The sequence below is a fragment of the Coffea arabica genome, chromosome 4c, assembly GCF_036785885.1.
Source record: "Coffea arabica cultivar ET-39 chromosome 4c, Coffea Arabica ET-39 HiFi, whole genome shotgun sequence".
Taxonomy (NCBI): domain Eukaryota; kingdom Viridiplantae; phylum Streptophyta; class Magnoliopsida; order Gentianales; family Rubiaceae; genus Coffea; species Coffea arabica.
The window spans coordinates 20,632,984-20,656,889 of NC_092316.1; the positions used below are offsets into that span (position 1 = coordinate 20,632,984).

General features: G+C 39.3%; 1 protein-coding gene and 1 long non-coding RNA gene across 2 annotated transcripts; one reads left to right on the top strand and one right to left on the bottom strand.

Moving 5' to 3' along the window:
* Window positions 1-18,988: 18,988 nt before the first annotated feature.
* LOC113739427 (protein COBRA-like) lies at window positions 18,989-22,220 on the bottom strand. The gene is made up of 6 exons (XM_027266636.2): window positions 22,006-22,220; window positions 21,446-21,525; window positions 20,470-20,926; window positions 19,844-20,009; window positions 19,468-19,748; window positions 18,989-19,369 (listed from the first exon to the last, which is right to left on the bottom strand). The coding sequence occupies exons 1-6, from the start codon at window positions 22,103-22,105 to the stop codon at window positions 19,077-19,079; spliced, it is 1,377 nt and encodes a 458-aa protein (XP_027122437.1). The 5' UTR covers window positions 22,106-22,220; the 3' UTR covers window positions 18,989-19,076.
* On the top strand, window positions 19,366-21,305 carry LOC113739428 (uncharacterized). Its single transcript, XR_003460247.2, has 4 exons — window positions 19,366-19,517; window positions 19,626-19,750; window positions 19,853-20,021; window positions 20,544-21,305. It is a non-coding gene; the product is annotated as an uncharacterized lncRNA (long non-coding RNA).
* Window positions 22,221-23,906: the final 1,686 nt, after the last annotated feature.

A 23,906-nucleotide genomic window follows, 5' to 3' on the forward strand; every position in this document is an offset into this window, starting at 1 on the left:
ATTATTTGATCATTTCTAAGTTGCAAAGTGAGGACGGATTCGATGTTTGATGGATTCCGATTGTCATATTTGTCTTTTATCATTATATTGGTGCATTAATCCTTTCCTTTGAATGGTTTTAGCCCAAATTAGCTTCTTCTTTAGTGACCACAGCCCAAGTTGAGTCTTGTTCACCTTACTAGCATTACACATGGGGGGAGGTACAATTTCTCTTATCCCTTTTTGTCTCTCCTATGTGACCTTATGTGTTATGTGAATATGCCTGTCTACTTCGCTTTCCTTACCTCCCTGCGTGCATTTACTTGCTTTTTACTTTTATTTAAGTTTTCATGGGGAATGTGTACACCTCTTGGCTTGTAATAGATAGTGCTCGGAGAGCATCTGGTCCATTCACCCTTTCCCTTTTATGCTTTTATGGGGTATGTGTACACCTCTTGGCTTGTAATAGATAGGGCTCGGAGAGCATCTGGTCCACTTCCCCTTCCCCTTGCTTGCTTGTTTTTGTTGCTACATGTTTAATTGCTTTATTAGGCTCTTGCATCTAGTCGAGCATGCTAAATGCTATGTGCTATGTGTTTACGAGTGTTTTGGCATGTCTACTTGCTTTCATAGCCATGAATGAATGGAATAGATGAATGTACGTTTCCGCTAGTCCAACGCTAGTCGGAATTCATAGAATGGGCTAGTCCAACGCTAGACCCTTAGGGATTTCCCCTCATTAGCATATCATTTGCTTGTTCACCACATATCACGCATTTTCCTTAGTTTTATCATTTGGCATGATCCTCGAACCCGTTTTCCCTCCATTTTAGGATTTTTGCATTTCATGCTAGTTATAGGGTTCATTTTGCTTGAGTGTCCCCTTCTGATAAGGGAAACGAGCGAGTGTGGCTACTCGATAGCCTTAGCACGCTAGTTTTGCCTTCTAATCAAAGGGAAAATCAAGTCGAAAAGTTAGGAGTCCACCCCCGTACCCGACTTGTTGCATTCCTCTAGGGTCATACTTTCATTTTTATCACCTACATACTCTCTTAACCACATTTCTTCACATTTCTCAAACCATACTTTTACTACATTTTACCTATCACTTGCTTATTTTCACTTCACAAATGAAATTCCACTTTACCTTATATATCTATTATTCTATTTTCATACACTTGCACACGAAAACACTTGAATTTGTTTTACAATTTCACACAAGCACCTTTATACAATTTCGCACACTTGCACTTGCATTTCTTGCATCTTTCATACACTTTCACACTTGCACGCTTGAATCTCATTTGCATTAATCGACCTCTATGAGGTTTTCCTTTGTTGGCCGCCACAATTCATGTGGTTTGGGACCAAAAGCCTCACAAGAGACATCGTAGAATTTAGGATTGCATTTTTCCTTCCGTTTTGCATTCATATAGTCATATCCAACGTGCGAACATATATTGGGTAGAAAATTAGGAAAGGTAAGGTTAAGTCGCGCAACTAGCCTTGGCTAGGTCAAAGGGGTGCCTTGGATTCTATCCTTGCCTTCCCCTTTGTCAAACGTGACCCCCGAACCTTTTTCTTTGGCTTACGTGGATTAGGAGTCGTTTTAAAAAGGGTTTTACTACTTTGTCTTTAAAAAACACTTTTTGGGTGACTTGGTACACCCCAAATCTATACCAAGTGGCGACTCCGTTTTCATATTTAAAAAACCCTTTTTAAAATTTCATTTGGCCAAATCGTCGCTTTCCAAAGTCCCATGGCCTTTTTACTTTTCATTTTGCACACGTTCACACCACACTTCACACACACATCACATCACATTCACCATTCAAAAAGTGGGGCGCGACAGTTGGCGACTCCACTGGGGACTTCCTAAGTGGGTCCAAGCATTTGACTTAGCCATTCGTTTCCTTTTTCTACCCTTTTTATGCATTGCATTTGGATATTAGGATTGCATTTTTCATTTTTGGGACCTTTTGTCTTATGTACGTAATCAAACCAATCCCTCGACTCACGAATGTATGTTTGAATGAATGTTTACTTGTTATCTCGCGCTTGCATTGCATTTTGGGAGGTATGGGTTACCCTAGAGCCTTGCGTTGGTTCTTGACCCTTCCCCTCCAAACGAGCACTAGCATACGAGCATACGCTTTACTTCTTTTATCCCTTTTATTTTTCTTTAGTGGCTTGTCACGCCACTCTACCCTATTAGGATTAGGTGACTCACTTGGACATGTGATCACGACACGATGTGTGTGTAGCATGTTCCAATGGGTCACTCAATCTTCCACTTAAAGCTATTGGTTGATAGCCTTTAGCTTTTGGTCGAAGATTGAGGTTTTGATAGATTCGCTCAAACACGTAGCCGTGACACGATGTGTGCGTAGCGGTGTTTGGGGAATCGCTCGAGCCACCGACAAAGAACCTTGGGATTGGTGACCCTTGGTTTCTAAGTCTGAAGGCTCGGGGACCTGAGCTCATCGAGTCTAGATGCATTAGTGAACCCCAACCTCATGCATCCATGATAGCTTGCCTAGGGTAGAGTCGGCCTTATCCTAAGCTAGGGACACTATTCACGAGGGGAGGGGTCCAACCCCTTTTTATTGCTTTGATTGCTTTCTCTTGTTGTTACAATGTGTTATGTGTACTATCAATTGCACTAACCATTTTTTTTTGTTTTGTTTTCTTGGCCTGCATTCATGTGCCATAGCAATAAGGGGCCTCTTTGGCACTCTTTTAGTGACTCACCCACTAGATAGCTCACATGCTTAAATTTCAGTTATTACACTTGATTTCCAATAAATACATTTCATTTTAGACCTTTTTCCCCCGATGCCTTATTTATGTCCTTTAGGCCATATTTGTCACATATTTACATCGCTTTAATAAATGGCATCCTGCATAAACCATAGAAAGGGAATGCCACATAGGGAATCCCGTGGTTAGGAATAAGCCACCTTATGTCTCGGATACTTAATCCAGTGAGACTTGCACGTTTACATTTTGTACCATCCAAAGGGGTAGTGCACAAGGTAAGGTAGGATCTGATCACATTCATAGAGTGATCTTTGGAATATGAGCATCTAATAATCACTTTTTGGCCATTTTATCAAAATTGGTAAAAATCCCTTGCGCGAAGGACATTAATTTGAAGAAATTCACAAATGATTCCTGCTATTGAGACAATAAATAAATGGAGGCCAAATCTTGATTTTAGAAGGCTCATAGACTAATTTCCTGAAACCAATGGTCGGATGATTCAACCAATCCATTTTGCCAATCGTCAATTCATTTGACCAAATTACCCTTTTTAGGGTCTTTTGGCCAATTTACCCTTTTTAGGGTCATTCGGTCGATTTTGAATAAATCGTCAATTCATTTGACCAATTTACCCTTTTTAGGGTCCTTTGACCAATTTACCCTTTTTAGGGTCATTCGGTCGCTTTTGAATAAATTATCAACTCCATTGACCAAATTACCCTTTTTAGGGTCTTTTGACCAATTTACCCTTTTTAGGGTCATTCGGGCTATTTTTGAATAAATCCCTAATTCAATTTCATTCATTTGACCAATTTACCCATTTTAGGGCAACCGAGCCGATTTTGAATAAATCAAGTTTCGTTCAATCTATTTGATCAATTTACCCTTTTTAGGGTGATCTGATTAATTTTGAATAAATTTCATTCAATTCATTTGACATGTTTCCCTTTTTAGGGTAATTCGGTCGATTTTAAATAAATTGTCAATTTCATTCAACCCATTTGCCCTATTAGGGTTTCATTGTCAAATTCCAAATTGGGAAATCTAGTCAATTTTTGAGAAAACCATCCATTATATCCAACTATTTAATCAGTTGGGTTTTTGACTCATGCTTCACTGAGGAAATTTGTCAACGAATTCCAATCTCTTCGATAGGAGTTCGTCAAGGTCAAACCCATGCGTTTTGCAAATCAAAGGTGATCAATTCGGACGTTGTCCTCATTTTGACAAATCTCTCGTCACTCCAATGGCCAAATTTTTCAAATTATTTTTCACTCAATGAGTTGATCAGATCCGTCAGGTATGGTATAGTGCTTACCCTAGAGGATTGCATTTTCATGCTAGGCCTACCCTTGGCATAAAAAGGGCTCCCCAATAGGACATGCATCCGAATTTTTTGGATAGTTACTAACTCTTGCCTTTTTCTTTTCCTTTTCTTTATTTTTATTGGAGTATCTCAGCCAGGGTTAAATCTAAAGACAATTCTTTTCAAAATTCTCAGGTAATATTTAAATATAGCTTCTCGTCGAAGCCCCATCATAACGCGATCCCGTAGTCAAGCCCAGAGGAATCGTGTAAACATGAGTTCGCAACCGGAACTGTCGGATAAGTCTGCTACTACAGCCCAACCTGAGACTGCAAGTTTGGGGGCCCAACTGACCGAGATGCTTACGAAGTTTGGTGAAATGGCAACTGAAATGGCCGCCCGAAAGAAATTAATCGATGAGCTTATCAGTAGTGGAGTTCAACCTGAGCCTGAACCCGTCAGTCAGCCGAAGCCAGAATCGTTTGGCATAGCCACGACCCAAACCACTTTTACTCCACCTTTCATTATTCCACCTGAAGGAACTTTCACCTATCCCACCATACATTTGCCATACACTTGCCCTCCTGATCCTTCGTTCTTCCCTACTTACATGCAAGGCCCACAACCCCAAATCACTTCGAATATACCCCCTAAGCCGCACACCTTTTATCACAAAACAGCTGAGCCTTTCTTACCAGACCATACCACTCAAACCAAGCCAGAAATTGGGGAATCTTCCACTCCCGTTGATATAAGGCTTCTCAAACGCCTGGACCGTTTCGATGAGTTTATAAAGAAAAGTCAGGGGTTGAACAAACAAGGAATCTTGGATTACGATGAGCTTTGCCTTTTCCCGAATGTGCAATTGCCTGAGGGGTTCAAAACTCCGAAGTTTAACAAGTACGATGGGACGGGCAATCCCAAGACACACCTCCGATTGTTCGCCAACAAGTTGGGTAGGCCAACAGATGATGAAACTCTGCCTTTGAGGCTATTCCCAGAAAGTCTGGAGGGGGATGCGCTCGACTGGTATTCCAAGCTGAAACCCGAAGAGATAAAGACTTGGTTGGACCTGTCCAATGCATTTATAAGGCAATACGAGTATAATTGCGAGTTGGCTCCGACGCGAACCACATTGGAAGGAACGAAAAGAGAACCCTCCGAGGACCACAAGACATATGCCAAAAGGTGGAGGAAAATAGCTGCAAAAGTCGAGCCACCAATGACTGAAGATGAAATCATTCGCACCTTCATTAAAGCACACGATCCCCCGTATTTTGAGGAAATCTTTCGCATGACCGGATGCTCATTTGCTGCTATTGTCAACAAGTTTGAAGAATATGATGATTTTGTGAAGGCTGGAAAGATCGTTAATGTGTCGGCTCTGAAATCACAATTGGAGGCAATGCAAAATCAAGGCAGCAATAACAAGAAATTCCTGTTCAAAAAAAGGGAAGAGGAAGTTTCATCTGTTTCGAAACAAGGAGTTTCTTTCCGACCTAGATCCCAACAATATCCCACCTACTCCCCCCATTATCCATACCAACCACACCTTCAACCTGTGTACCATACCACTATTAACCACCCGCAACCTCGACCAAATTACCTAAACACACCTACAACGCCATTCCATATTTCTCCACATAACTTTCAAACTAGACCTCGCTCTCCTTATCATCCAAGACCCACCTTACCCGCCAACCATAATTACAACTATCAACAAACCGCTGGCATCCGAGACCCGGCCCGATATAGAACTTTTACCAATTTAGGTCGGCCCTTGGATCAACTGTATGAGCAGCTCAAGGCCGCGGGCAAAATTGGTACAATACCTCCTAAAGTCTATACTAAAGGAGTTCCCCCTGGTTATAATCCTCAATCTTTTTGTGCTTACCATTCTGGAGCTCCTGGACATTCTACTGTCAATTGTTGGGTACTTAAACACAAAATCCAAGACATGATTGAGGCCGGAGACATAATTTTGAAAGGAAGGGAAGAACAAGGACCAAATATAAGTATAAATCCTTTTCCTGAACACAAGGACACCTTTGAGGCATCCACCTCCAATGACGAAGTTTGAAGGTCTTGAAGAGCTCTTCACAATTTGGATGGCTGACTATCTTCCCTCTCGAAGGGAATTTTGATAAATCTAGGGGTTGTCATTGGCTAAAATTCATGAAAACTTTTTCTTGCATATGTACATAGCTTAATGAAAGCATCTTTTGCAATTTGATTATTTGTTTATTTGATTATTGTTTTGATTTTTTTGTTAATGGCCAAAGGTGAAGTTATTTGACTCTTTGAATTGAATATCACTGTTTTGGAATTTGATGAAACCCTTTATTGAAAATCCCTCCATTAAAAAGCCCTCATTGAGAAATTCCTTCATTGATAAATCCCTTCATTCGAGAAAATCTCTTTCCAGCCAGGTTGGAAGTTGATTGGTTAAAACAGTGTCATTAACGATTGATTCGGATTGATGAAAAGGAGTTGAATGCTATCTGCCATGACCAATATTGTCAAAATGCATGGCCTATGTTCATAACAAAAGGGTCCGCCACCGATATCCTGAAGAAGGGAACAAAGTGCTAATGTGATTCAAATTGACAAAGTTTATTGGATGTTCAAGAGGTATTGCCTGGAGGAGTACTCATTTTGGGCAGAGATGGAAGGACAGACGTTCCCTCGACCTATCAACTCAGACATGTGTAAGAAATTCTTTATTTGATTATGCAAATTCCTTCTAGGAAATCATGCAAGAGACGAGGCAAAGTCAGGCCATCTTCCTTTCCAATCAAAACATTTCATCCCTAGTCGTCCCTTTTGAGTTATAAGAACAATAATTTTTTTTTCGTTTGGCAGCCCCTGAAGATTGCAAACCCCACACTGGGGCAAATTCATTTTGAAAAGAGATGATTAGAAGGGGAAAGCCCTACACTGGGGCAAATTTATTTTTGAAAATGCAAAAAAGAGAAAGGAAAAGAAAAGGAAGAAAGAACCCCACACTGGGGCAAATTTAGTTTTGAAGAAAAAATGCAAAAAGTAAGAAGAATGCAATGAAGAAATTGCAAAGAAAGAAAATCCAATCAAACTGGGGCAAAATTTTCCTCAGTTTCGTTCAAAATGGGAAATAATTTCAAAATGATGCAATCTCAGGCTATTTCACACCCTTGTCATCAAAATTTGCTTTCAAGCCTCAACTTTTCTTGAAAAACACCTCACCTGACTTCATTTCAAAAGCCCAAAGTCCTGGCTTTCGTCATTTGCCGTATTTTCTATTGGGAAATTTGCTAATCAACTGGCAAGTGATGTCCATAATGCCTTCGCCTAATCTTACAAGGGAAGCGCATTTTACTGATGTCAGAAATCTTAAACTCATACTCCTGAGGCGATTAAGGTTGAGCTCTTCCATTGCTTCCTTAGGTGAAAACCCGAAAGGGCGCCAAGGTAGGATTTCTGCAATGAGCAAGCACAAAGAGGAACAACTGGTGGTTTGGTCCATTTGGACTTCTCCTCATTTTTGTCATACCTCTGCCAATATTGAATTCCAGAACAAGGATATTCAGAGATTCGAATACGCGTCCTGGGGCCAAAACTGGGTCATTTTGTAAAACATTCTTTGGCAAATTCATTCTCAAGAAACTCATTTTTACCAAATTTCTTGCATTCATGGCATTTTTGTAGAATTTAAACACAATTAGTTGTGAGTGCATTCTTGTGCATATTCATTTTTACATGACATGTGAATTTTTCTTGCATACCTCATTCTTTATCATTGAACTGTGGTAAATGACAACCCCCGTGGTTTACTCGAAGCATACTTGGGTTCAGTCATCTCTTAAAAAGGGCTAAGGTGCAACCAAGCCAATTACGAAGGCTTCGCAATATGGCAAAATGCTTACCCGGTCAGTCTGGAAAAGCAGAGACATTTGAAATGATAAATCCAACCAAGTCAGATGCCGCGGCCAACTTTGACGAAGGCATCAAAAGGCTTATGTTTACACGATTCTCAAAAGGCAAACGGATCAAATGATGGTGGCAATTCTTTTATTTTTTCTCTTTTGCAGGAAAATTCCATGCATGGACGAAAACAATCACACCTCGCACTGGAATCGGTGTTGGAAGGTGTCCTCTGGTGAACAAAGGCAAATCGAAAATGTTGCAAGTAAATTTGATCAAGAGGTGCAACAGCATGGCGATACAGAATCAGCAACAGACTCAAGTTGCAAAAATCCATCATACTAGGGCAAATTATTTTGTTGGAAAGATTCTCAAAAGTCGAAAAGAAAAGCGAAAAGAAAAATCACCAAACAAAAATCAAAAATCAAATCAAGTTCGTCTCGGCAGGACCGGGTTTTATCCCGCTGACCGCCAATTTCGGCAGGACCGGGTTTTATCCCGCTGACCGCTTATTTCGGCAGGATCAAATTGGGACCGGGTTTCATCCCGCCAATCTCGGCAGGACCGGGTATAATCCCGTTGACCGCTTTTTATCAAATTGGGACCGGGTTTCATCCCGCCAATCTCGGCAGGACCGGGTATAATCCCGCTGACCGCTTTTTATCAAATTGGGACCAGGTTTCATTCCGCCAATCTCGGCAGGACCGGGTATAATCCCGCTGACCGCTTTTTATCAAATTGGGACCAGGTTTCATTCCGCCAATCTCGGCAGGACCGGGTATAATCCCGGCAGGACCATCCCGTTGACCGCTTTTTATCAAATTGGGACCGGGTTTCATCCCGCCAATCTCGGCAGGACCGGGTATAATCCCGCTGACCACTTTTTATCAAATTGGGATCGGGTTTCATCCCGCCAATCTCGGCAGGACCGGGTATAATCCCGCTGACCGCTTTTTATCAAATTGGGACCGGGTTTCATCCCGCCAATCTCGGCAGGACCGGGTATAATCCCGCTGACCGCTTTTTATCAAATTCGGCAGGACCGGGTATAATCCCGCTGACCGCTTTTTATCAAATTGGGACCGGGTTTCATCCCGCCAATTCATCCCGCCAATCTCGGCAGGACCGGGTATAATCCCGCTGACCGCTTTTTATCAAATTGGGACCGGGTTTCATCCCGCAAATCTCGGCAGGACCGGGTATAATCCCGCTGACCGCTTTTTTCGTTGGGACCGGGTTTCATCCCGCCAACCTCGGCAGGATCGGGTATTATCCCACTGGTCGATCATCATGGCAGGTTCGGGTTTAATCCCACTGACCAATTCATTACTGGGGCAAATCTGTGGATACGTTTTCAAATAAAGTCTTATACAGTTTTCTTCATACAATCCCATTTGAATTTCCTATCTCTAGTCAATCCCACTTTTATATTTCTGTCCGGGTCTATCCCGTGGGTCTATCCCAATTTTAAATTCCTGTTCGGGTCAGTCCCATTTTAAATCCCTGCTCGGGTCAGTCCCGTTTTAAATTTCTGTTCGGGTCAGTCCCGTTTTCAATTCTGGTTCGGGTCAGTCCCGTTTTATTTATCATGTTCGGGTCAGTCCCGTATTAGAATTCCTGTTCGTTGGAATCTTTTGCAGCCCAATAACACAGGTAAGTATTTGGTGTCTACTTCTTTGTCTCAAGTTTTTTCAAAACTCAGACAAAGAGGGGCAAACTGTAGACACCAAATTTTGAATAATTTTATGTGGCATCTATTTCATGATTTTCATTTTAGATTGCTTGCATTCGTTGTTTACTTTTAGTTTTAATTTTTAGTTTTAGCTTTTAAGTTTAAAATTAGCGTAGAGTTTTTAGGAAAAAGAAAAGGAAAACATCAAAAATATGTTGTAGTCATTTTGTTCAATGCTTTCTTGAAAAGAAAAATTCAAAAAATAGGCTGTTGTTGGATTGGAAAAATGAAAAAAAGGAAAAAAAAAAAGGGAAAAAGGGAAAATTTGTTCACAAAAATATGCTTATTTCTTTAAATGCAATCTTTGGGCACTTTAGTTATTTTTATTAAGTTATTTTGAGAAAAAGAAAATAATGAAAAGAGAAAAATTGAAAATTAAAAAATGGCCATTTTTTGTTTAGTGTTTTGTTTAAAATTATTTTTGTTTTGTTATAATTATTATTACCTGGTTTGTGTAATTTTGTTATTATCATTTCTGTAATTATCAGGTTGTTCCTAAAAAAAAAAAAAAAAAAAAAAAATTGATACGCGACTGCAAGCTGCGTTTTTTTGCAGCTTGCAAGGAGAGGCTTCGGGCAGCCCTTGGCTGCAAATACAAAAGAAGTGGCTGGGGGGTTTTAGGGTTGGATGCCCCATATAAATAGAATGGAAAACTACAGCCGCAAGGGGGATGGGCATTGGAGCAAAGGTTGAGCAAAAGAAACCCACGGGGAAAAATCTGAGCCAAGGGAAACGGCTGTAGAGAGGAGCCAACGGGGAAGAAAAGAAAAAGAAAGAGAGAAAAGGGAGAGAGTCGGGGGGAGAAGAAAACAGAAAAGGAAGGAAGTTTTTCTTTGGGGTGGACGGCTAAGAAGAACTGAGAAAACAAGAGAGAGTGAGAGGTAGGCAGTGGCAAAATCTTTGGCCGAAAGAAAAAGCTCGACGGCTGGGAGGAGTTTGGGTTTGCAAGAAGGTGACCGACCCTTATCGTCATTGTTCTGTTGACGCCCCTTTGAAGATCCGGCAAAAACTATCTCAGCTTTCCCGAGATCATCCGCACGTTCCTTTCTTGGATTGAGGTATTGCATTCACCTTCCGTAGTTTAAAGCTGCCCTCTTTAGTCATTTGCTTACATTTTTTTTGCTGTTTACTGGTTCCGTTTTGGCTTCAATACGTTGGTTGATTCTTATTTGGGGTAATGAAAAATCTGGAGTTTGGGAGCTAATGAAATGAGGGTTTCATTCGGGTTTTGTATGAAAACATACGCATGAGAGGAGCATCGAGTTCACAGAATAAAGTTTGCAGCTTTGATCTCTACATGCTTAGACTCTTTGGGCTGGGTTTGAAAGACGGAAACCCAGGAACTTTTGGGGTTGATTCCCCTTATTTTTTTGCTGTCTTTGTGCTGGAGTCATGTGTTGGTTTAGTAAAATTGAAAAGCCCAGAAAAATGGACGTAAAGCTTCAAGCAAGTGCGCTTTGATGTTTCCTCGATTGCCGCTGCTCCATTTCTTGTTGAAATTGCAGAAAATTCTTGAAAATTTTGCATGCTTGGGTGATGAAAATTATGTGATCTCACTGCTTATGATTACAGCTTGATGACTGGTTCAGTTTTTAAGAGGAATTTGCATATTAAAAATACAGGAAATGAAAAGAAAGCTGCAGCAAAACTGTAACTGGAAAATGCAGAAATATTTTCAATATTTGTGAATCATCTTTCTCTCGTTTGTTCATTTGTTCCAGTAGCTATCTTCCAGTTGAGCTATGAATTTTTGTCAAACACTTTAAACATCTTGGCTTGGTTTTTTAAATGGGTCTTGATCTGATTGCCTCGCCTGTTGTGATGATAAGTTGGCAAGTACTTGGCTGATTCATATTATTTAGGGGGATAAGGAAAAGGCTGCTAAGCTGCGGTAGAGAATCAGAAGTAAAGAAAACAGCTTTTTAAGGAAATTTGCATGATCTCAACTTAAGCTTTGCATGGTTGAACGCTGAGTGTTGCTGCTTGTCTGACTTTAGATTCAGGCTTTGATGTTTGGGGTTAAAAGTTTTCGATCAAAGTGTTTGAAGTCCACATACAAGAAAGGAAATGAAAGCTGCGGTTGCATCTTGTTTTTGTTGTAGAAAGTTGCAGCAGTTTTGGTTCTTCGAATGGTTTGCATGCTGTCCCAGAATTTTACATGAAACTTTTCTAAGTTTTCTACCTGTTTGGATGATGGTGATCATGTAGTTTGCTGCTAGTTTAAAGCTTTCATATTTGGGTTTGAGAACTGAACTTGAAAGCAAGTTATGTGTGCTGTTTTTCTTTCGGTTGCTGATGGTTTAACAGGAAGTGTTGCAGAAACAAGTTCCTACGTAGTTGCATGAAGTTTGCATGCAAATCTTCCTAGAAATTTGCAGTTGGCTCCCTTACATTTCCCATGACGCCACTAAGGCCCAAAATAAAAAGAAGTCATTCAATTTGATCCCTCTTGAATGTCAATTTCCTTTAGCATGTTTTAATTTGTTTTTGGACAGATTGCTTGGGGTCTTTAGGATGGATTTTGAGTACTTAATGTGTTCTTGATAAAATTTAGCTTTGATTTGGATCCTTAGTGGAATCTTGAGTCTTTTGTGATTTGAATGTAGCAAATTGATTTTATTCAACTTGGTGGTTGTATGATTGAGTTTTAGAGGTGTCGCCTTAAGGTTTTAATTTTAATTTCTTTCCTATTCGATAAATTGATCCCTCAAATTTTCTTTTCCCTTTCAAATTGGGTCTTTAATCATTTTTCTATTTTAGAATTTTGATTAATGATTCATTTTTGCTTGGAATTCATGCATTATTTGATCATTTCTAAGTTGCAAAGTGAGGACGGATTCGATGTTTGATGGATTCCGATTGTCATATTTGTCTTTTATCATTATATTGGTGCATTAATCCTTTCCTTTGAATGGTTTTAGCCCAAATTAGCTTCTTCTTTAGTGACCACAGCCCAAGTTGAGTCTTGTTCACCTTACTAGCATTACACATGGGGGGAGGTACAATTTCTCTTATCCCTTTTTGTCTCTCCTATGTGACCTTATGTGTTATGTGAATATGCCTGTCTACTTCGCTTTCCTTACCTCCCTGCGTGCATTTACTTGCTTTTTACTTTTATTTAAGTTTTCATGGGGAATGTGTACACCTCTTGGCTTGTAATAGATAGTGCTCGGAGAGCAGCTGGTCCATTCACCCTTTCCCTTTTATGCTTTTATGGGGTATGTGTACACCTCTTGGCTTGTAATAGATAGGGCTCGGAGAGCATCTGGTCCACTTCCCCTTCCCCTTGCTTGCTTGTTTTTGTTGCTACATGTTTAATTGCTTTATTAGGCTCTTGCATCTAGTCGAGCATGCTAAATGCTATGTGCTATGTGTTTACGAGTGTTTTGGCATGTCTACTTGCTTTCATAGCCATGAATGAATGGAATAGATGAATGTACGTTTCCGCTAGTCCAACGCTAGTCGGAATTCATAGAATGGGCTAGTCCAACGCTAGACCCTTAGGGATTTCCCCTCATTAGCATATCATTTGCTTGTTCACCACATATCACGCATTTTCCTTAGTTTTATCATTTGGCATGATCCTCGAACCCGTTTTCCCTCCATTTTAGGATTTTTGCATTTCATGCTAGTTATAGGGTTCATTTTGCTTGAGTGTCCCCTTCTGATAAGGGAAACGAGCGAGTGTGGCTACTCGATAGCCTTAGCACGCTAGTTTTGCCTTCTAATCAAAGGGAAAATCAAGTCGAAAAGTTAGGAGTCCACCCCCGTACCCGACTTGTTGCATTCCTCTAGGGTCATACTTTCATTTTTATCACCTACATACTCTCTTAACCACATTTCTTCACATTTCTCAAACCATACTTTTACTATATTTTACCTATCACTTTCTTATTTTCACTTCACAAATGAAATTCCACTTTACCTTATATATCTATTATTCTATTTTCATACACTTGCACACGAAAACACTTGAATTTGTTTTACAATTTCACACAAGCACCTTTATACAATTTCGCACACTTGCACTTGCATTTCTTGCATCTTTCATACACTTTCACACTTGCACGCTTGAATCTCATTTGCATTAATCGACCTCTATGAGGTTTTCCTTTGTTGGCCGCCACAATTCATGTGGTTTGGGACCAAAAACCTCACAAGAGACATCGTAGAATTTAGGATTGCATTTTTCCTTCCGTTTTGCATTCATATAGTCATATCCAACGTGCGAACATATATTGGGTAGAAAATTAGGAAAGGTAAGGTTAAGTCGCGCAACTAGCCTTGGCTAGGTCAAAGGGGTGCCTTGGATTCTATCCTTGCCTTCCCCTTTGTCAAACGTGACCCCCGAACCTTTTTCTTTGGCTTACGTGGATTAGGAGTCGTTTTAAAAAGGGTTTTACTACTTTGTCTTTAAAAAACACTTTTTGGGTGACTTGGTACACCCCAAATCTATACCAAGTGGCGACTCCGTTTTCATATTTAAAAAACCCTTTTTAAAATTTCATTTGGCCAAATCGTCGCTTTCCAAAGTCCCATGGCCTTTTTACTTTTCATTTTGCACACGTTCACACCACACTTCACACACACATCACATCACATTCACCATTCAAAAAGTGGGGCGCGACACCTTGGGCTCCGCCGGAGGAATCATGGGGAGACTTGGGAGGGGAGGCGGCGGTAGCCTGCCGCCCGATGTAGGCATCGAGCTCGGCTACCTCCTCAACGGCTCGGGCTGAGGGAAAGTGGGCGGATGGAGAACTCATGATGACTATGGGGTCTAGCAGGTCGGGGTTAGAAGCAGAGGAAGAGGAAGGCGGAGGAGGGGAAGGCGACGGCGAGGATGAAGATGAAGATGAGGAAGAAATGAAGATTCTGGTGGCTCTGCGACGGACCAGGGACAGGGAGGCGGTGGAAGTAACGTCGGAGTGACCCGACATAAAAAGCAGAAGGTGGCAGAAGGTAAGAGAGACGCTGCAAAGAGGAAGAGGGTTCGCAGAAGGGACTTACTGATACCGATCAAGGCAGAGAGGGGATAGAGAACTCGCCGGAATCTGGACACGGGGCATCGGAAGTTGCTGGGAAATGGAAATGCGAGTGCACAAGGAGAACGGTAATGCAAAATGCACGAGGGGAGGGAAAAATGGCAAATGGAGCTGATTGAAATCTGGCAACCACTATTTATGAGGGGAGAAAGGGGGGAAAAACGGTTGCGTGAATTTGAACCGACCCCCATGTGAACGTATTTAATGTTGGTACGGAAACCGAAGAGGTGTGACAACTGAAAGGACGCGGGTGCAGAGCCCCTGTGACAGCACTGTGACCAGAGGTGGCGTTGGCAGGTGAGTGCGCGGCGCTGGCCTCCCACGTGGCAGGGTTAGATTAGGTCTGCCTGACAGCCCTACCTAATCTAGGGGGCTAGTGCAGAGGCCCTGTTCTGGGCCCGACCACGTGGCAGCCCAGCTATGGTCGAGCTGGGCCTCAGCCTTCAGCCCTTCCACGATCGCCTTGGGCCGCCTCGCCGCTAGGGTTCCAAAGGGCTCTGGGAGAGGACCCCGGAAAGACCGGAAGAGATCCCCCATAGATCGGGATTGGGAGCTATTCCGGGCAAGTCCCGCATCGTGCGGAGGTCGGACTCTCTTGACAAGCATAAATGGTAACTTTCACCACTCCGACAAGGAACGAAAACAACCCGCTCAATACACTCTGACTACCCTATTTCCCGTGAACCCTACTCACCGGAAAACTTATTTGGCCATCGGAGTGCCCTCGGGGACCACCCTCGGGCCCCCCTCTGTTAGCTCGTTCTTATCTGTTTTGCAGGCTTGGAGTCAGCTCCTCCATCAGCATCCCGAGCTGGTCAGGTCAGCTCGTCCCGGGGAAGTTCCGTGCTTCTTCAGGGAGCATCTCTATTAAATGACTAGCTGTGAAGTTTGGTTCTTTGGTTATTTCTTCAGTCGAATTCAAGTTGACCTTGATTTATATTTATATAACTGTCAAGTATCATGTTTGTCAGAAGGAACTGAATGCTTCTAAGTCTTGTCCATTTGCTTCAATTTTTCTTTATAATTTGCTGCACTCTTGTTTATGTTTTGATGAAATAATGATGAGGTTGAGAGCAGGTTCTTGCTTTTGTATATTGCTGAAAATATGAATCTGGATCATGGCCACCGAGTTTCTTGTTGCGTGCGTTTTTGGAACCTGCACTGTTGTTTATGTTTTGATGAAATGATGATGAGGTTGACAATACGTTCTTACTTGTGTATATTGCTGAAAATAGGAATCTGGATTATGGCCCTTTCTGTATAGTGCTGTTTTGATCAAATGAGGGTCTTCAATATGCCCCACTTTCCTTTTTTTTTTTATCAAATGATGATGAGATTGAGTCTCGACTTTGCTATTTTCGTGGAATCTGGATCTTGGTCTCGAGTCTTGACTTTGCTATTTTCATTAGCTCGAGTCTTGTTTCTGTTTCCTTATAGTCATGATTTTATGATGTTGGATTGCTTAATGTTTCTCTTTCCTTACGGTCTCTCTTGGACTTCTGGACAGCTTCCTTACAGCCACAGAAGTGTTTGACCTGCTGAAATCTCCTTAATGTTCAAGATGCTAGAGCTGCAGTGGACTTTGATAGGCCATGTTATCTGATAGGTCAATGTTTAGTGCAAATTAGTGCTGCTGCTGGGCTTCATATTCTCGGAAATCGTTTGTCGAGCTTGAGTACTTTAGCTCGATATTGAGCTTGCCAAGTCCTCGAGCTCCATCAAGTTGAGCTCGAGCCCTCCCACTATTCCTTCGGGTTGAGCTCAAACTTCGAATCGAACTAGAGCTTCGTTCGAGCTCGAGTACTGTTTTTGAGCATCAAGTTTAAGCTCAAGTATGGCGATACTCGAATTCGACTCCACCGATATCACTCCTACTTATATGGCTGTTCCAAACTAAAAAAGAAAACATTATATAATATTGAGTCCAATGGTTAATAAGATGAATAAAATATATGATAATGCCAATCTCATCTATTGAATTCAATTTTTGAAAAAAGATAACGTCATCCAAGCGAAAGAAAACATTCACAGATGATTTATTGCTCACAACTTCATTAGTTAGAATGATATTGCTGACATGAAGGGTGACGAAACGGTATGCAAATATCATCCAGTTTTCACTAGATGATTTCCTTTTCTCATTGACAACAAAACATGTGTATATAGATGTATATCTCTACTCTACACAGAAATCAAATCGAACAGAATTCTCCACAAAGTTCGAGACTGTTATTCAACAACTGTAAAACCGTGACAAATATGAATAATAGATAATTACTTCTTTCATTAACACAAAGAAACCTTGACAAAACCTATTCTGCTACGAGACGGTTGGAAGCCACAGATATTGTACATAAAACGCTTTCAGCATGTTATGGTTAAAACCAATCAGGCTAAATTACGACCAACTGTAGGAACGGTGGAAGTGCATTTTTGAACCAACCGACTACCATTATCTCCTACCACATTCTATTACTAAATTCATAATCAAATTTCATCTTCTTGTAGGCTCACAAAAGCAAAATAATCAGGTATGGACTGCAGTTACTCATAGCCAAAAAGTTCCAGGAAGAAAAAGGATTGACTCTGGAATAGATCACACAAAGTCACCAACCCTTAAAACAAGGAAAAATCGACATAGAATAATAAATCAAAAACAACAAAAGAATGATGATATAGTTAGAATCCTCGAGGCAATGAAAGCTAGCAATGATTTGCAGGAGGATCAGAAAGGAGAAGCCGCGAGCACACGTTACTCAAGAAAGCTCAATTTTCCTTTCTAATCGATTTTTTTTTTTATTATATGTGGGCTTTTGAAATATCAATCTCTGCAACTATTAACGACTTTGATATATGAAAATAATTGTCCACTTAATCATCCATTTATTTCACGATTTTGCTTTTGCTCACGATGGCATTTTAATTTCATATGTTGAAGTTAATCATAATTCAGACACATGCGAAGCACCAGGTGCACTTTCTAGTGGAAGCTAAATGTCGAAAAATTGCATCTATGCTTCATGAGATCAAGTACGGTACAACCATGCCAACATTAGGATGAAATATTTTAAAGCCGCATATCTTACTATGAATCCAATTTATCATTCATGGACAAAGTGTTTGAAAGTTGACTTTGACTTTCTGCTAGATAATGGTGGCGAGGAATGGCAATGGGGCGGCCCACTGCTTTCCCCCGCGCCCGGCCCGCCCCTTGTTTCTCCCACGGTGCCCCTTGGAGCGAATAAAAATTTGTCATTTAATTTTATTGTAGTCAAATTAGCAAATAATTAAGTACTAAAATATCAATACATTATCAAATTATTATACATTGTAATTTTACAATTGAAATTTATAAAAATAATCAAAAAAAATATTTGAATACAATCCAACATGATGAAATAAATACAATTAAAGTAGTCAAATTTTCACTTTTGAAATAAATACAATGACTAAGTCATTATTGTATTTTTTTTTGAGAAAAAATGTGTTATTTTGTAATGTGTAATTAGGAATTTAGTATAAATATATTAGTAAATTTAGTATAAGTAATTAATAATTTCTATTAGTAGACATGTATAATTATTAGTATTATTAATAATATCGATTATATTATATATACTAATATACATTATATAATATTTACAACTAATAATATTATTATTATAAGTTTGTAACTAATTAAATTAAATAGTATATGTACATATAAATATAAATAATATATATATGTATATATATTCTAATTGCCATCCCTAATGATGGCTAAAAGTGAAATTCAGACATCATGTACCTCCACTACCAACCAAATCGGCAATGTTCTCACTAAAGCAAATATCTTTCACACGACAAGTTGATGGCTTTTTTTTTAAATGGGAAACCCCACAACTTGCAAGGATGTGACGAGTATTTGATTAATTAGTTAAAGTCTGAATTAATCTGTAGTAACAATTAGAACTAGATAGTCTCTTTGTAATAACTTGTGCATATTTTTGTACTTTTAAATATACAGTTATGTAAATGGAAAGTTTCCTTGTTCTCCATTTCATGTGTTTAGAAACTACTCAGCCGGAATAACGGTAATTAGATTAGCTGACAGTTTTGTTTGGAAATTCCTGCTTTGATGACTACATGCATTTCTAGGGATGTATGACGATAATGCCATTAATGATGAAAGCATGTCTAAGCAAAACTTTGAAGTAGCTATCCAGCCTAATGCTGCCAACAAAAAGAAGTAGCTCGGAGTTTAGCAATGGACACTTTGGGCCCTTCTACCAGAATGCAGCTATAGAAAAATTCTTTTGACTGTCGAGAACATTTGAGGGAGGGAATAAAACTCCTCATACTGACTTGTTACTTAGGGGGCACTAAAAAATATGAGTAAAAGTGACAGGATTGGTAATTTCAGGAGACCAAGCAAAGATGCTATTCCAGAACTACTACCATTTGGCAGGTTTGGATATTGATCTGGAGGTGGCATCACACAGACGTCACCATTAAAATAAATCCTCTGAGGGAAAGCCCATCCCTTGTCGAAGGTGAAAGACTTGCCCTTCCTAAATAGAAGCTCTGATTGCACAAATCCATCGGGTCCAGCTTGCATAAGCCAGTCGTTGTAGTATTTGATTCCCCATAGCATTGCCGTATCATCTGAAAAGGGGAATGGTTCAATGACCAAATATATTGTAGGATGATAGAAGATAAGTAAGCGTGTTGCAAAACTTCAGACTAGTTCTCTAGTTACTTACTTATCAAACCGTAAGGTATTATTGGCTTATAATTAAAGCTGAAAGTCTCGGTAAGATGATTAAAATTGGGATGCTGAACGACAAGATTCCACTGTGTATAATTCATTTTGTAATTGAAATTTGTGATTGTGATCTTCACCCTCCAGTACTCTTTGTAGTTTTGCTTGACATGCCAGTGGACTCGGATTGGACACATGTGGCTAGTGCAGTGAACAACCGGTGTATAACTATTGATCTTGCTCGGAATGGCAAGAGCTGAAGCCAGATAAGAAGAAACCGATCTGTAAGATAGATGAAGAAGTAGAGTTTGGTCATGATTATGCACTATATTATGTTATTTTGTCAAGTGACTGATCGAATACTGTTCCCGTCTTACCCAACACAGGTTCCTGCTGCAGGTCGAGGTACCTTGTTTTGACAACCACAAGTGCAAGCAGGGCAGTTGACAATCGTTTCACTGTAGAAGGAGGAGAGCGAGACACAGCAAGTCGGAGTCTTTTGGGCTAGGAATTGTGAATATGTGCAACTTACCTGCCATGACACTGCAGAAAAGAGTACGAATTAACTGACAAAATGCACTTCAAATATTCTGTATCTAGAAACTTCTTTGTCGATAACTTTGAATAATCTGATCAGATTTTTTTCTATTTAGAGTCCTTGACTGGATTTGATATTTTGCTTAGTCTGTTGATCATTGCATATGTCTTCTAAAGAAAGTGTTCAATAGGTCTAAATCCTTCCCAAGTACAGTGAAATGAAGAAACAAATTAGAAAGCACTACCAGTCATTTTTCTGCAATTATTTGAAATCTTAACCTCCTTGGATTGCATTTTTGTAAAGAACTTTTAAAAGAATATGACTTTACCACTTTCTTGAGGATAGTATATAATTAATCACAAAAAGTTTATCGGTAACTGGTGAGGTTGTTCGAAAAACTATCCCAAAAATTGCAAACCAAACAGAGTTTCTGGAAGAACATTAGAGCTAGCAAATAAAACTTACTCAAAGCTTGGGTGACCCTCCTCCTGTCTGGTGTCTTGAATTTGCTTGGTTTGACAAATTGAGTTGGTCCGCAGGTATATCCAGGGCCTGGTGTTTTCAAGGTAAAGTCCTTTGGTGCTCTCACCGTTTTATTAGATGTCCCAGCTTGACCAACCGTGAGTTGAAATGAGGAGAGTGCATTGGCAGGGTCCTGAACCCAAGAGCTTAAAACACCACCTCTGCAGCAGTTTGCCATCCGCTGGGTATATGGGGCTGCTGGTAGTAGATCAACAACTGTGGGTTTCTTCTTGCAACAGTGAGGAATGTCGCCTTTGAATTTTGAACAATCTCCTTGCTCTACTGTTTGACCGCCCAACATGCTCCATATTACCTCACTTTTAGCCCATGTCCATCCTAATTTCCATCCTGGAGCTTCAATGTGCCGATACTTCTGGAAGTTCAAAATGCTCAAAGTGGCCTGCAAATTTGAAGAGAATTAATCAAAGATCCTTCATTTTTCTCAACTGTTGAAGAACAACCACCATATGACATTATACTTCCAATCTGAAGAGCTGTCAGTTTCGCGAATAAATTTCATAGAACAAAATATCATTCTGCAGTAGATTGAGTCTCTAGCATAGAAGAATATCTTCAGTATTCAAGAAATATTGACAGCAAAGGACAAAACAATCTTAATTTTCTTTTTGTCTGTCTAATATGTAATTCTTGTCCTCTCTGCATCATATTGACAATAGTTTCTCACTGTTTTGTTGATATATGAGAATCCAGAGAGGATATATATAAGCTACGAACAAATTGAATTTGCTAAATCAATAACATGTACCATTCTTTTAGTATTACAGTATCTATTACAATTCAGAAATTTCATTTTTGACTCAACTTTGATTGACCAGAGCATAGGCTTCTTAGGAATAGGAAATGTGGGAAAGGAGAGGAGCGGATAACCGATTTCTTAGAAGTTTCATGTGCTACTCACTATGTAACCATCTGAAGTCCAGCTCATAATATCCCATTTGATTGTAATATTGCCACTGGGATCAAGAGCATCATATGCATCTGCAACATGCAAAAATTGTTATATTATCAGTTAGGCAAGTGCTGGTGTACTTTAAACCTGTCTCCTCAGACTTGTGGTTCGAACCAAAAGACAAGAGAAAGGCTAATAACCTAGTTGCTTTATAGTATAATGCTCAGGCAAACAAACTCTTGAATCCTGAATAAGTTGAAACTAATCAAGTCCATTGAAGGAAAGAATTTAGCTGCCTACAAATCCTCCAAAGCACCATCCTTCTTTCTGATCCAAGTCCTGCAGCCATATCCATTTCTGAACTTCTCACAATATTGTCTTCTAAGTTCCCAGACTAGATTATTCAGTTTCATTTTCAACTTTTCTAGATGCCCTTTAGCAATATAAACCAATTGCCAGTAAGTGCACTTAGTCCAAACTCTGAGAGTATGACAGCGCTAGGTATCCAAGAGTGCAAAAAAGTTTCACTATAAAAATGGATTAGGACATGAGATGACAAAGGGACTAACCTGTTGAGGAAAAGCTCATAACACAAAGCAAAGCTAGTAGTGAAATGCGACAGCTCAACTCAGTAAATGATCCTATATTGAACTTTATGAACAACTCCATTTCTTACAAGTTAAAATTGTGAACTTTTCAATTTTCCAGCAGGAGACAGAGCAAAATATTGTGTAACAACTAACAAGTGTTGGAGAAAGGGCATGCAGAAATAGGCAGCAATAGACTGGGTGCAGCTGGCTTTCTGTTGCCCACACTGCTGGTGTGTTTGGACTTTGGATCAAAATGGACTTTATAGACCCCAACTTACTTAGTATGATTGCCATTTACTACTCATTAGCAATTCATATAGCTTGATGCGCAAATTCTCTTGTCAATTATTATGGAGTAATCGCTAAGATATTGAGAAGGGATAATTTCAGAAACCTCCCTTGAGTTTTAACTATTTCACTGAACTCCCTTCAATTTTCGAAAATTACACTAACATCTCTTGAAGTTAATTATCTTATAACATTTACACACAATCAATAATTAAAAAGCGATATTAAGAGAGAAAGATAACATGATTCCACCATTGCTCCTTATCTACTACATTATTTAGTTAATTTAATACCTAACCAAACATTAAAGAAAAACACTAACATGTCCTATTTCTTATTCGAGATCAAATCACATATAACATCAAAAAATAATATATCATTCTATATTTTTTACTTAATGGAAGGTCCAAATTACTCTTTTCAATTACATACTATTCTTGAATATGATCAACAATAAATAATCAAAAGAATTTGCAGTTGAAGCATTATAGAGAGCAAATTTTAACATCATAAATATCCTTGTCAACATATTAAGATTAGTTGCTGAGATTATTATGGTATTAAAGTTCACTCATTGTAATGTTTTGGTTATAGATTTTTGATTATTTGTTGTTGATCATATTTTGACAATGAGTCTATAATTGAAAAAGGTAATTTGGATCTTACATTAAAAGAAATATATAGAATGATATACTATTTCTTTTATATTATATGTGATTTGATCCTGATGATAAACAACAAATTCTAATATTTTTGTTAATGTGTGGACTGGTATTAGATTATAATAGATGAGAAACAATGGTAGAATTAGGTTATCTTTTCTCTCCTAATATCATTTTTTAATTATTAGTTAAACTTAAATGTTACAAGATAATAAACCTTAAAGGAGGTTAGTATAATTTTTAAAGCCTAAAAGGAGACCAGTGAAATAGTCAGAAATCTCATGGAGAAATCTCAGGAAGGTTTCTAGTATTGTCCCTATAAAGAATTGAATCTAATGATCAAGTTGCATCCCAAAATCTACAAAGTGCTGTTAGATATGAGGAGCGGCAAATTGTTTGCCTTATGGTGAGTTTTTCATGTCATTTTACAGGTGAGCCTGCTGCTATAAAGCACGAAAGAGTTTACATCTTTTAATTAAGTGAAAAATGCGTATAAAACGAAAAAAAAAAAAACCACAATAAATCTGTCAATGGTTAAAGTTTTTCAAGTCCAAATTAAACTTAATAGTCAAGGGGTGCAAAGGACCATGAATTGTGTCCTTGCCTTCAAAATTCATGGTGAAAGATATATGGTAATGAACCAAGTGAAATAAAGCATGTACTACCTTGATACATAAGAAATAAGTGTATCTAATCAGGCATGACAAAAATATAAGAAGTAAGCAAAACAACTCATCCTAAAAACTGAAATATTTTTGAAGCCTTTTTTTTTTTTTGAAGGATTTTTGAAGCCACATCTTCATCATTTACGAAAATAATCAGTGGTTTGGATGTTTGATTATCAAGGTGAGGTGTAGAGCAGTGATGTATTGCACATTAATCCCATTTGTCAATCTGATGATTGTTTCTTGACTTAGAAGGTTTAATGTC